The sequence below is a fragment of the Lissotriton vulgaris genome, chromosome 5 (assembly GCF_964263255.1).
Source record: "Lissotriton vulgaris chromosome 5, aLisVul1.2, whole genome shotgun sequence".
NCBI classification, from domain to species: domain Eukaryota; kingdom Metazoa; phylum Chordata; class Amphibia; order Caudata; family Salamandridae; genus Lissotriton; species Lissotriton vulgaris.
Genome location: NC_141693.1, coordinates 69,495,380 through 69,509,023, shown reverse-complemented (window position 1 = coordinate 69,509,023; position 13,644 = coordinate 69,495,380). Strand labels below are relative to the sequence as shown.

At 48.2% G+C, this 13,644-nt stretch overlaps 1 protein-coding gene across 2 annotated transcripts in view; it reads left to right on the top strand.

The window, feature by feature from the left end:
- LOC147710201 (E3 ubiquitin-protein ligase TRIM39-like) overlaps positions 1-13,644 on the top strand; it is a 488,982-nt gene that overhangs the window by 90,067 nt on the left and 385,271 nt on the right. For both annotated transcript variants that reach the window (XM_086919949.1, XM_086919948.1), the window contains exon 2: positions 3,164-3,259. In XM_086919949.1, coding sequence (XP_086776075.1) covers positions 3,164-3,259 — 96 coding nt within the window. The remainder of the gene's footprint in view (positions 1-3,163; positions 3,260-13,644) is intronic.

Here is a 13,644-nt window from a genome sequence, read left to right as displayed (position 1 = left end):
ACTATGTCCCAAGTCGACCTTTAACCCTCCCACTGGCTCATGACCCCCAGAGGTCATTACCTTTGAGAACCTAGGGCCCGATGTAGGTAAATCCCATTTACCGATTTTGAAATACCGAATTTTACTGATTCGGTATTTCAAAATCGGTAAATGGGATGTAGGTCCCAACATCTGGATTCGTTACCGAATCCTTAACAATTCATTAATTACCGATTCGGTAAATACCGAATCGGTAATGCCCATTCATTCCTATGGGCTTTGAAGCCCATAGGAATGATTAGGCATTACCGATTCGGTATTTACCGAATCGGTAAATACCGAATTCACAAGGGTGCAGGGGGTGTCACTTTGACACCCTCTGGCACCCCCAAAACAGGCACAGGTGCCATGTGGCAGGCAGACCTGCCCTAAGGGCAGGTCTGCCTGTCACATGACATAGGTGTTCATGCACACATGTGCATGCACACCGGAATCGGTATTTTACCATCAAATTGGTTTTGATGGTAAAATACCGATTCGTTAAGGCTCCTGGGACTCTGAAGAGTCCCACCTACATATGGGTGGCTTCAAATCGGTAAATTTACCGATTTTTTATTTTACCGAATCGGTAAAATTACCGAATCGGTAATTTTACCGATTCGGTAAAATATTGCCCCCTACATGCCAAATCTTGTATACCGGTCGGTAACGGCCGAAAATACTGATTTTCGGCCGTTACCGACCGACCTACATCTGGCCCCTAGTCCTAAAAGACTTTGACAAATTGAAAAACCACCATGACTTCATCCCATAAAACATCAGCCTTAAGGAGAAAAAAAGCCTCACCAAACTCAAAAGCATGTACAACAAAATTATCAAGCCCTGCGACAAAGGTGGTGGTGACAACTTGCCAACACAGCTCATTACGAACCATTGACATACAAACCCCTCTCTGAAATCAAGAATCACATTCAAACAATTACCAGGTAAGCAGAAGAACTAGGCTTCATCAGTCATAAAGAGTACCTATATCTCAATAACAATAACCCCTGTACTCCGGTACTTTACACACTATCAAAGATCCATAAAAACCAGGACACCTCCCCTCCTCCCCAGGTAGGCCCATTCTTTCTGGTTGTGGATCTATCCTGGAACCACTAGGCAGATATATCGACTGTTTCATCCGTGACCTTGTTCAAGACACTGTAGCCTATGTCAAAGACACCACCCCTATAATCAACTTGTTTGAACAAGAACTATTTGACCACACATGAGAGCTCTTGGTCACTCTTGACATAGAAGCCCTCTATACAAATATTCCACAGGACAACGGCACCACAGTCTTTCAAACTCATCAAAATAAATGCCCTAGACCACATTTAGTACCCACTGAGATTATCATCTCACTCCTAGAAGTAGCCCTTACCAGAAATTACTTTATGTTTAATGACAAGTATCACCAACAATGTAAAGGGACTTCCATGGGGCAGTCTTTGCCCCCAATTTTGCCATCCTTTTCGTTGATGAAATAGAAAAGCCGCTATGAGTTTAAGGCAGGATTTGAAAATGTTGTTGGGTAAGAATATTTTTTGGTAGAATTGTGGATCATCTACATATTGATGGATCTTGATGCTGCTGTCTGTAAGAATGGATCCGGCAGTTCAGATGTTGAGGTTAAAGATAATAAGAGAAAGGATGGAGACCTGTAGTACTCCGCCGGAGAAAGGGAACTTCTGTGGTCTTATAGAACACATTTGCAAAAACTGGAGCCAGTTTCTGAGGTAGGATGTGAACCATTTCAAGATAGTCTGACAATCCATGGGCTTTTTCAGGATACTTGTCAAAGTCTGACAAGAGCTCCAGAACCGGACCAGAACCATGACCAGGAGGACAGCGGTTGTTCTTCTCAATGAGCAGGAGAGCACTGTTAACTAGTTAGAGTGTGGCTGGGTCCTAGGGTGGTTTCTTTAGCACTGGGAAGATCTGATTTGACTTAAGAGTGTTCCTTGGCTGAGAGAGATGTTGAAAATGCGGTGGAAGTCTTTAAGGGCCTCTCCTTGGAGCGATTTTATGAAGTAAGAGGGCTTTGCTTCTGTTGTTTACATCACTGATGGAGATTTTATAGTAAAAGGATTTAGTTGCTATGATGAATGATCTGAGGTTAGACTTTGGGCCTGTTTTAGATCTCGTCAGACGGGTTACTCCATCAACGGTGACGGATGTCCCATCTGCCAAAATATAAACCCCGTTATATCCTATGGGATTTATATTTTTCCAAACGGCTAATCTGTCACCGTTGTGATGGAGTAACCCATCTGCTGAGTTCTAAATTTAGTGTTTTTAGTGGGGTGTTGAACTTCTCCTGTTTTAGGATGGTACGTTTATTCGTTTATTTTTGTTATGCTGTGACATATTTGGTGGGCATGTTCTTGATTTTTTTACAGAGAGATGTCTTTAATGGGCTTACGTTTTTTTTTCCTTTTTTTAGTTGCCCTTGATACCGAGGTGTAGTATGACCACACACCTTCTCCATCCTTCTTTAAGCGTGTGATCTGTGCGTTGGAAGAGTCTATTTCGGAATGAAGTCGTCCAGAATGTGCATGAAAGAGTGCTTGAAGGATGTTGAAGGGGGAAACTAGGTTGCAGCACAGTCAGCATTAATGAGCGTCAAATAGGAAATTCACAGATAATGTACATTTTTAAATGCCTGGAGTCCCAAAACTGTTTCTAATAATGGGCTGCATTAGGGGTTAATGGACTTGTGGAAACTTGTTAGCTTAGATATTTTCACTTTGTTCTGGAATATTTTGATTTTACTAGGAAGAAAGTGTGTTCTTTATTTTAATGCCAAGCCTATTTGTGTCCATGCATTTAGGCTTAAAGTACGCACAGCGTCTTTAGCAAGTTGCATAAGTGCCAGTGATGAACGTTGTTTACCTGGAGCAGGGATTCTGGCCCTAGGTTTTCTATGCAAGAACAAGTCCAAAGAAGTGACACCGCTGTCTGTGTCCTTGTCTGCGATACTTGGGGGTGGTGCTCACAATCCTGATATCTGTGACTGGTACTTGCAATATTACTGTATTTCCTGGTATGTACAGATTGGGCATGTACTGTAGTAACTCTTTTTTGCAAGTAAGACCACACTAAAGTTGAGCATTTACTTTTTGCGCTCTCATCTCTGCAGGCAAAACTTCAAGAGTGGCCGTGTCGTCTGAAGAAAGAGCTGAAATATTATGTGGAATCTAAACTCAAGGAAGAGGAACAATACAAAACCATGAGGGTGAGTGGCTGCAGTGAGTGCTGTGTCTCTGTATATGACTGTGCCCAGTCCTTTGTGTGTGACCTCTTAAAGTTCAAGACACACAGATGCTACAAACTGGGTCATGGTTTCCACCAGATAAATATACTGACCAGAGGCACTGTACTTGGATATTGAGGCTGAAATTGGCCATGGTCGTAGGTATTACTTACATGATGTGTGTTAGAGTATGTGTGAAAAGGAGTGGCATTATCTGTCTGTGAGTATGTACCAGTGTGTGTGTGTGTGTGTGTGTACGTTTGCATGCATGTTCCCGCTTTGTTGTGGGGTGCATGCATGTCTGCATAGCTTTGTTTGTGTGCTTTTGTGGCCATGGATGAGTGTTTGTGTCTGTCTGGGTATGCATCTATGGCTTTCGAGCCACAGAGTATGGAAATGCATGTGCTTATCTGTGAGTATGTGCGTTTGAAAGTTGCATATGCTTTAGTCTGTATTTATTGACTGTGGAAATTTTACCTGCATGTTTGAATACCTTTCTATGGGTTTGCATACTGCATTTTCTGGTGGTATTTGTGAGTGTGCAAAAACATGTTCATCTGTAGGAGTGTGTGCCTCTGTTAGCTTGTGTGTGCATAGGTCTGGAGTTATACCTTGGTGAGATTATATATGCATCTGTGTGTGAGCATGTGTATGTAATAGTGTGCCTAAGTGAGAGTGTGTGAGATGCTGGCTTAGTATATTGTGCTCAGTTATGTAAGTGCAGCACCCTTGTGCTAGTCCAATGAATGCTTATGGTGATTTTAGTGGTCTTAGACAACCTTAGAAAGCTCTCTAAGTGGTAGCTGTGGAGAGCAGCCTTCAGGCTCAGCCCAGAAGGAGTGTAAAGCAGCTTATTTACCAGTCCTTAATCTTATGGCATAGGTTAAGTGAAAAAGATTAACACAGTGTAGTTATAAAAATATGTATTTTATTACAAAACCTCTGTAACACATTGCAATATCCCCTACCTGGAGATATATTCACAATACACACAATACTTTGAGACTAGAACACGTAAGTAGCACAAATACACAGTGCTCTCCAGGAGGAGACCAAACCATATACTAAAATAGTGACATGCGAACCACGACCTAAGTCAATTCTGGACCCAGAAGATGTATTAGAGCCGGGGACCCAAGGAACCACCCTTGGTGAGTATTTATGAGCCCTATGGAGGTTGTGTGCGGAGTGGGAACACAACTACATGCTCAATGTTAGTCAATAGGGAAATTGCGTTGCAATTTTAAAGAAGGACCCTTCCCAGTGGACTCTGAAGAAACCCAATGGAAGATGTAAGGTTGGAGAGTCACTCCACCCATGGATACCCCAGGAACCAGGTTACCTATACCAGGGAAGCCGGGTGCATAGGTGTGAAGTGACCTTAGAAACCTCTATGGACCACAATGGAGGACTTCAGGAAAGTGCTGCTGGAGAAGAAGATGAAGGGGCCCGGAGGAACCCAAAGCTCGATTGAGATGAGAAGAACCTGCAAGCAGAAGGGATAGAGACTATGCCACTCAGGAGTGGCCAGTAGGCACGAGAGACAAATGCCCACCAATGTCGATTGATGCTGGAGAGTTGACTGTGCCCTTAAGGTTGCAGCTGTGTGGACCAGGCGATGCTGTGGAAGACCAGGAGCCGTTCACGAGTTGTCCTATGTTGGATGTCGAGAGGTGGTCACACCTCCCGGTGAGAGGAAACCTATTCTCCCAGCTTTCCGAGTCTGGCTCAGCAGCACAGGGGCAGAATCGTGTCTCTAGTCGGCAGCAGCCATAGCTTGCTGTCCAGATCTAGAAGACTCTTAACAGGAGAACTGAGGGCCTCTTGAAGGAACTTTACAGTGCATGGAATCATACCTCCAACACCGTGTACGATGTTGGGGTTTAAGATGTTGGGGTATGATTTCAACATCTTTGATACCAAACATGGCAGGGTTCGTTACAGCCAGTTTAGAGATGGTCATCACGCAATAACGCATGGCCACTCTATATGTCGTAATGGCTGATGCATTTACAACCCGGTAGAATGTACTCCGAAGTTTGTAGGGGTGTCCTGCTCATGCAGGGCCACCTTCTCACTTAGGACCCAGCACCCTGCCTTCAGGATTGAAAGGCCTGCCTTAGGGGTGACTTATAGGTTTTAAGAGCTGTGACCTCAGATATAAGGAAACGTTTATCTGTTGTAATTGCTGCTAGCACCAGCTTGCACAGGCTGCAATGTCAGGCTTAGGCTGCAATGTCAGGCTTGTAGTCTCAATTTGAGTGATCTCCCATGGGTGGAATAATACATGCTTCAGTCCCCCAGTTGTACTTTAGAACAATAGCCAATCTGGATGGTACCTAAGTACTCACCATGTCCAATTTACGGAGGAAGCATAGAGACTGGAGTTCTGGTTAGCAGGATCCCTGTCAGACTAGTCAGTAAAACATAATGACACCAGCAAAAAGTAGGGGTGACCATGAAAGCAGATCCTACTTTCCTACAGAGTGTGAGTTTGTTGATTTGTGTATACGCAGTTTGAAGATATTCATCAGTGAATGTGTACATCTATCTGTGGATCTGCGTTTGTGCATGCTTAAGTCTGGAATTATAAATCTGTGAGATTTTAAATGCATCTGTGTGTGCGCAGGTGCATGCATGAGTGTGTCTGTGCCTCTGTGAGTCTGTGTATGCATGGGTCTGAAGTTATGTATCTGTGTGATTTTGAATGTATCTCTATGTGCATATGTGCAGGCATGGGTGTGTCTGTGCCTCTGTGCATCTGTGTATGCATGGGTCTGGAGTTATATATCTATGTGATTTTAAATGTATCTGTGTGTGCGTATGTGCAGGCATGGGTGTGTTTGTGCATCTGTTAGTCTCTGTATGCATGGGTCTGGAATTGTGTATCTGTGGGATTGTAAATACATCTGTGTGTGCGAATGTGCATGCATGCTTGCATGGATGTGTTTGTGCCTCTGTAAGTTTGTGTATGTATTGGTCTGGATATACATCTGCATGATTTTAAATGCATCTGTGAGTGCATATGTGCATGCCTGGGTGTGTCTGTGCCTCTGTGTATCCATGGGTCTGGAGTTATATATCTGTGTGATTTTAAATGCATCTGTGTGTGTGTATGTGCATGCATGGGTGTGTCTGTGCCTCTGTGAGTCTGTGTATGCATGGGTGTTAGACTTGGTATAGCTTGGCGTGATTACCCCTGACTTTTTGCCTTTGCCTCCGTGAAGTTGGATGCTGTAGGTAATTGCCACTGCTAATCAGTGTGCAAGTACAGATGCTCCCTGTATAGTGGTGATTGGTTGTCTCTGATTGGTATGTTTGCCTTACTAGCAAGATACCTAAGTGCTGCGCACTGTGTGTGCCAGGGCTGGTACTAAAGAAATGTGCAGAGAGGGAACATAGGTCTTCAGTGTAGGAGCTGCGTGCATTATGCTAAATTAGCATGTTGTCCTGAAAAGTGCTACCACTTGTCAGGCCTTACTTTCCCTTTTGCATACACATGGGGCACCCCTGTAGGACATGCTGGTAACCCCTAGGCAGGGTGCAGTGTAGATAAAAGACAGGACCTGTGCCAGTGTGGGTGCTAGGCCCTAACAGTGGAAAATACTCCATTTCATTTTCCATGATGAAAGGCCATCCTGCCTATAGGACAGAATGGAGGAGGCTGGGTGTAGTATTGTTAGCCTAGTTTCCCAAGAATTGGAAATGAAACAGTGACGTTTGATATGTCTGAACTCACAGAGTCATAACGCATCTTTTTGGGTAGATGGTTTTGCCGCTGGGTGTCCAGAAACTGCTGTTTGAGAAAATGGCTGAGTTTGAGCTTTAGACCTTTATGTGTGTCTCAGCACAACGTGAATTGCCTGCCTGGATCTGGGAGAGGTTAGAAAGGCTGAGGGAGGTCGTGCCCTAGGGAGGGGGGAAGAAGGTGCCAGGCTGCCCTGCAGCTGGAGCGGGGAGAAGGAGAGGCTTTGCGAGGTGATGAGGCCTGGTTTAGAGCCATGAAACAATTGACCCATCTCCCTGTGAGTGATTAAAGATCCGAGCCCCCAGTATCAAAGGGAGGATGGTGACACTGGGATGGAGATAATCAATACTGATTTAGGGAGGGGTCAGGGACCCCTGAGCAGAAGGAAACTTCAAAGACAATGAGGGGTATAACTAGAAGAACTGCAACCCCAAGACTTTGGTTTTTATGTTGATGATGTCATCGAGAACGGTCTCAGTATCATTCAGAGAAGGGCTAGGAGAGCTTTGCAGACACTGTGGACTGGTCGAGTCTCTGGCGGCTTTAACCTGTCCGTGATATAGGAAGAACATGTCTGCCTCAGGAAGAGTTGCTGAATAGGCTGTGGGAGACACTTGACCCTTGCTTCGTGATCTGGGGCTCATGGGCAGTTTGTAGCTCTCGACCGAGGAGAGACTTAAGGTGGGTCGTGTCCCCCTCTTCCTGAGCATGACTTTGCTGTGTGCTGCATCCTGTAACCCAAGGGCCTGAGGTGAGCTGGCTCCCTGTTCGGAAACACAGGAACATAAGTTTCCTGGAAGTCTCAAGAGGCGTGGTGGTGGGACTGTGTCGTGGGAACCTGAGACCTCCGAAAGGGTGGCTAAGGTGATCGTGGGCACCCGGAGCGAATCACGACTCTGACGTGCAGGGCGTGTGTCTTGGTGTGGCTACAGGTGTTGGAGTGCCTGTAGATTGTGGGCATCGTGGAAGAGAGCCAAGATTCGGTACGCACAAGGGGTGCATGCCGCAGTGCAGTCAAGGCGCAAGTGAAGAGTTGCGGGACATCGTGGGCACTAAAAATGAGTGAGTCTCAGACACGCAGGTCGGTGTGTGGTGGTGCAGCCAGGGTGTTAGTGGATAGCGCCTGGGTCATCGTGTGCACCAAGAAACTAAGTGGGTCTCCAGCATTCAGGGTGCGTGTGGGGGTGCAGTTGCTGCGCTAGAGGAGAGTGCCTGAAGATAGTGTGCACCAGGAGATGGCGCGAGATTCAGATGCACAGGGTGCGTGTCAGGGTGCCAGCCAAGGCGTAGTGAGGTGTGCCTGGTCATCGGAGGCCGGAGGAGGAGTGAGTCTTGGACGCTCCAGGGGTGCATGTCGAAGGTGCCACCGGAGGTGCTGGTGAGGAGTACCGGGGAGTGGTGAGCACCGGAGAGCGAAGAAGTCCTAACAGCGCTGGAGAGGAGGGCCAACTGATCGGGCCCTCGAAGGCAAGGTGGGGTGGCAGCAGCGTTGTGTGGAAGGCTTCATGGAAAGAGTTTGTGCTGAACGTTGGAGGGCCCGGACCCGCAGTCCCGCAGGAGCTGAACTACCGGCCCGAGCGGCCTTGCCCATAGTAACACGGTTCTGGAGTGAGGCCAAGCCACTGCTGCAGGAGAGGAGAGTGGGGTTGTGGCCCCCTTAGGTAAAGCAGATCATCGCCTGGGGGGGGGGGGGTGGGACCGGCACTGTGTGCGCCTGTTGCTTCGGCCCATATCTCAGTCAATGCCCCTCCCTGACGGGGCAATACAGGGGCCAGGGCCCGGAGTGGAACTTTGGTGTCATCGTTGATCTGTGTTGGGTTTAACCGGTCGCACAACGTCTGAAAACAGTTGTGTAACACTTTCCATATTTGCTGCTATCGAACTATCTAACTATTGGACAACGTCTGACACTAGTAGTGCTTAACGAACTCAGGGGTTAGTGTGCTACGCTCTACGTTATGTTTTTCTTGCAGGATACAGGATCATAGCATGGTGCACTGCATTGGTTATTTACTGCACTGTACTGAATTTCACTGTGACGCTTTGCCTTATTCCTTCCTTGCACAGGGCGTGTTGGTGGTGATACGCATTGCAATGTCTTCCTATCGCACTGTACATAATTGCAGAGTGACGCATTGCTGTAGTTCTTCCTTGAACAGGGCATGCTGGTAGTGAATGGAGTTGCATTATCTTGTGTTGACTCAGTACATGATCGTGATGCTACGCATTGCATTGTTTCACTGTGGCATTGTACAGGAGCCCATTGTTAAGTAGTGCAGTATTCCTTTTATTTTGCATCATGTGTGATTCTAGTGACACGACATACCTAACCTGTTGAGAACGGTTAAAAGTCAGCATAACTGTTGGTTAGAAGCAGTGGTTGGGGATTAGGACCGGCCAACCCACCGGAAACGACATTTCCCATTGTATATATGTTGGATGTGTATTGTGTGGTCATTTCGTATATCTTTCTATATAAAGTACACTCGTTTTATACCAACTCGTGTGGAGTCCATTTGTGGTGACATCATTGGAATTGCTGTGGGCGTGGTTGCACATACTGATCACATGTGCCTTGGAGATAAGCCTGGCTGCTAATGTCACGCTACTATTGGGGTGAGCAGGGCTGTCTCGGACGGTGTCCTTTCTTGGCCTAATGTGGAAGCGCGGGGGGGGATCCGGGTCATCCACTTGAAAACAACGGTGCATGCAGGATCTCTGGCTTCTAACAATTGGTGGCAGAGTGTCGGGATTCGATCCTAACGTTATTAAAACGTGTACGTGCAAAACCACTCACAGTAATTGATGCGCATCGCAAATTGACTGTAGACCACGATACAACCACATATTGTATTTGTTTATTGGTTCTATCTTTGGAGTGACCCTGTTATCCACACATCATGACTCAGGAGGTAGTCTGATAGCCTGTGGGGCTACGGCTATAGAATGTGAGTTTGACATTGAGGCTTTGTTGTCTTATAATGTTGAACAGCTGAGAAGGTTCTGCAGAGCCTTGGGATGTCCGATGAGGGGTAGTACCAAAAAGGAGGAGCTACAGGTGGCCTTGAGGGTCTGGTGAAAGCCCAAGAAACTCCAGGACGGGTGATGGTGAAGTAGATGTGGAGGACCCCGGGAATGAATTTGGTACACAGGATTTGCCAGTGAAGGGGCCAGCCAGTGGGGCTGGCAGTGGCCATTCCGGGAGGAGGTTTTCACCAGAGGCGTTGGAGGATAACCAAAGGGTCAGGCTGCATGAGTTGGAGGTGTTAAAACTGAAGGCTCAAGTAGAGGAGAGCAAGGGAGCTCTCGCGTTGGAGGAGAAGAAGATTCTTCTCACTCATGACATAAGCATGAGGGAACTGGACATGAAAGGTAGACAACTGGTGGCAGCACACCACCAGTGCCAGGAGGGAAGGTGTACATCCCCAAGGATTCAGTACAAGATTACCAGAGGGGTGATGACATTTATGCGTGGTTCACGGCATATGAGATTGCACTAAGTATGAATGAGGTGCCCGAGAAGCATTGGGGGCGGGCCTATGGAAACACTTGGAGGCTTCAGGAAAGGACGTTCTATCCCCTTTAGATAGGGCGGGAATCCTGAACTACGCCAACATGAGGGAGGCTTGGTGCTCCGGCATGGGCTCACCCCTGAACAATATCGGCAGAAGTTCAGGACCTCTAAGAAACTAGAATCCCGTACTTGGGTAGAATGTGTGAATGAGTACACCCGGGCATTGGATGGTTGGATGTTAGGCAGCAAAGTCACTGATTTTAAGGGCTTATGTGATTTAATTAGTTGGGAACATTTACATAGTCTCTGTATTCCCGAGCTGCACCAGCATCTTTTGGAAAGTAAGCTGACTGATCCCAGTAAGCTTGCTAAGGAGGCAGACAACTGGACTAGTACCCAGGTCCACAAGAGGATTGGGCGTACTGCTGCCAAGAGTGGGCAGGGTCCCCCGCTGAGGGTGGGGGAGGATAAGGGTAACCACAAGGAGTCATCTAAGGGGCCCCTAAGCAATCCCCCAAGAAGGGGTCACAGTCTCCCAAGACGAAGAGGACTTGGCTCTCCTGGGGCAAGAGGGAGCCCGAGGTACCCCTACATGTTACTTCTGTAAAGAAGTGGGTCATATCTCCCCTAAATGCCCCAAGAAGTCCCCTACACCCCCTGGTGCTCCAACACCAGGTTTGGTTAGTGTAGTCTTGGGGGAGGACCTAAGTCAAAGGGATGAGGAGGAGCAAGCGGTCATGACCCTGGTCTCCTTAGGAGATCATGAGGTGGTCCAAGAAATCCCACTGACAGAAAACACCACGAAATACAGGGAGTGGATGACCATCAGTGGGCGGAGGGTGGGAGGCTCTGATAGACACCGGAGACAGTTTGACATCTTTTAGGTGTCAGTGGGTGTCTGACAAGCAAATAATTCCTGATGTGCTTTACCCGGTAATGTCAGCATACAATTCAGACCGCCTTTGCAAGGTGGCGCTGGTCCCCTTTGAATTGGGAGGGGTCTCAGGCTCTTTGAAGGTTGTTGTAAGTCCATCCATGACTATAGACTGTCTGCTCGGGAATGACCTGGAGAGTTCCCCTTGGAAGGAGGTGGGGCGCCAGGCGCATTTGGAGATGTTGGGTCTACCTGAGTGGGCGTGTGTGACCACTCGGTCAATGGTAGCCAGTAAAGGTACTCAAGAGGACCTGGGGCCTGAGACAGTGGCCCCGGCGTCTGCAGTTAAAAGAAAAGGCAAGGGGCACGGGAAACCGCCTCCCCTGTTCCCACGGTCCAGAAGGAGGGACTCTATAAGGGAGATACCCTGGAACCTACAGGGGGACAAGTAGCTGAACTGGGGGACCTTCCAGGGCTGACCGATTGGCAGCAGGAAGGCGGGCCCGCCAGGGAGGTATTCTGCGAGGAGCAGAAAAAAGTGCCCTTCTCTTAGGGGTTTGCGGCAGCAGGCCTTAAACCAGACAGCAGATGATCCGTCGGGATCACACTTGATTTACTGGGAAAACGATCTCCTGTATAGTGAGCCAAGGGTGGCTGAACCTGGATCAGCGCGTGCGTTGGTAGTACCCCAGCACTTCAGAGCCTTCCTATTGGGGTTGGCTCATGATGTACCCTTGGCGGGATATTTGGAGCAGGACAAGACCGTTCAGCAGCTTGTCACCCACTTTTACTGGCCCCAGATGTGCAAGAGATGTGATACTCATTGCAGGACCTGTCAGACTTGCCAGGAGAGTGGTAAGAGTGGAAGGAAGCAAAAGGCTCCCCTCCAACCTTTCCCTGTGGTCAGCACAGCCTTTGAGGGGGTGGGAATTGACATTTTGGGGCATCTGGATCCCAAGAAAGCAATGAACAACAGGTTTATCCTGGTCTTGGTGGACCATGCCAAACGGAATCCGGAGGGCATCCTCCTCCCGAAGGTGACGGCCCGTTGGTTTCCCAGAGAGGTGGTGTCCGACAGGGGCACTAATTTCATGTCACGGTATATGAAATCTCTGTGGAAGGAGTGCGGTGTAACCTACAAGTTCACCACACTGTACTAACCCCAGGGTAATGGTATGGTTGAGAGGTTTAACCGGACCTTGAAGGGCATGATTATGGGTCTGGGGGAACCATTTAGGCATAAGTGGGACATCCTCTTGCCCTACCTGTTGTTTGCATACAGGGAAGTGCCGCAGAAGTCCTTAGGGTTCAGTCCCTTTGAACTCCTTTATGGGCACCAGGTCAGAGGTACTCTGAGTTTGGTGAAGGAGGGTTGGGAGAAGGCTCCTAGTAAACCCCCCCTGGATGTATACAGTTACATGCTGGCTTTCAGGAACCAAACTAGGCATTTCAGGCAGCTCACTCAGGCGAACCTGGAAGCCATCCAGGAAGATATGAAACAATGGTATGACCAGAATGACACTCTGGTCGAGTTTCAACCTGGGCAGAAGGTGGCGCTGGTGGAGCCTTGCGCTCTCCAAGAAAAGTGGACTGGGCCTTATGAGGTGGTGGAGCGCAGGAGCAAATTTACCTACTTAGTTGACTTCCAGACTCTTGGGAATCTGCTAAGGGTGCTCCATGTAAACCGCCTCAAACCATATTTTGAAAGGTCGGAAGGGACCATGCTCTTGGCTACAGATGTCGGGGCGGAAGAGCAGAGTGAACCTCTTTCCGACCTCCTGTCAGCCAAGGAAAAGGATGGGTCAGTGCATGGAGTGAACCTCTGACCTTCCCTACCCCGTTACAGCGGAGGGACTGTCGGCGAGTGTTGGGTCAGTTCGCCTTGCTGTTTTCTCTGACCCCCAGAGTCACCCACTGGTGTGTCCATGATGTGGACACGGGGGACAGCCTACCTGTCAAGCAGAAGTTTTACAGGGCAGCTGATAAAGTCATGGCCAGCATTAAGGAGGTGGTCTCCAAGATGTTGGCGCTAGGGGTGATTGAGCCTTCAAGCAGCCCCTGGGCTAGCCCAGTGGTCCTCGTACCGAAAGCTGCTGTGCCAGGTACCCCTCCAGAACTTTGGTTCTGTGTGGATTACGGGGGGCTCAACGCGGTCACTAAAACGGATGCGCACCCCATCCCCAGAGCTGATGAGTTTGTGGATCGTTTGGGAGCTGCCCGGTACCTCAGTA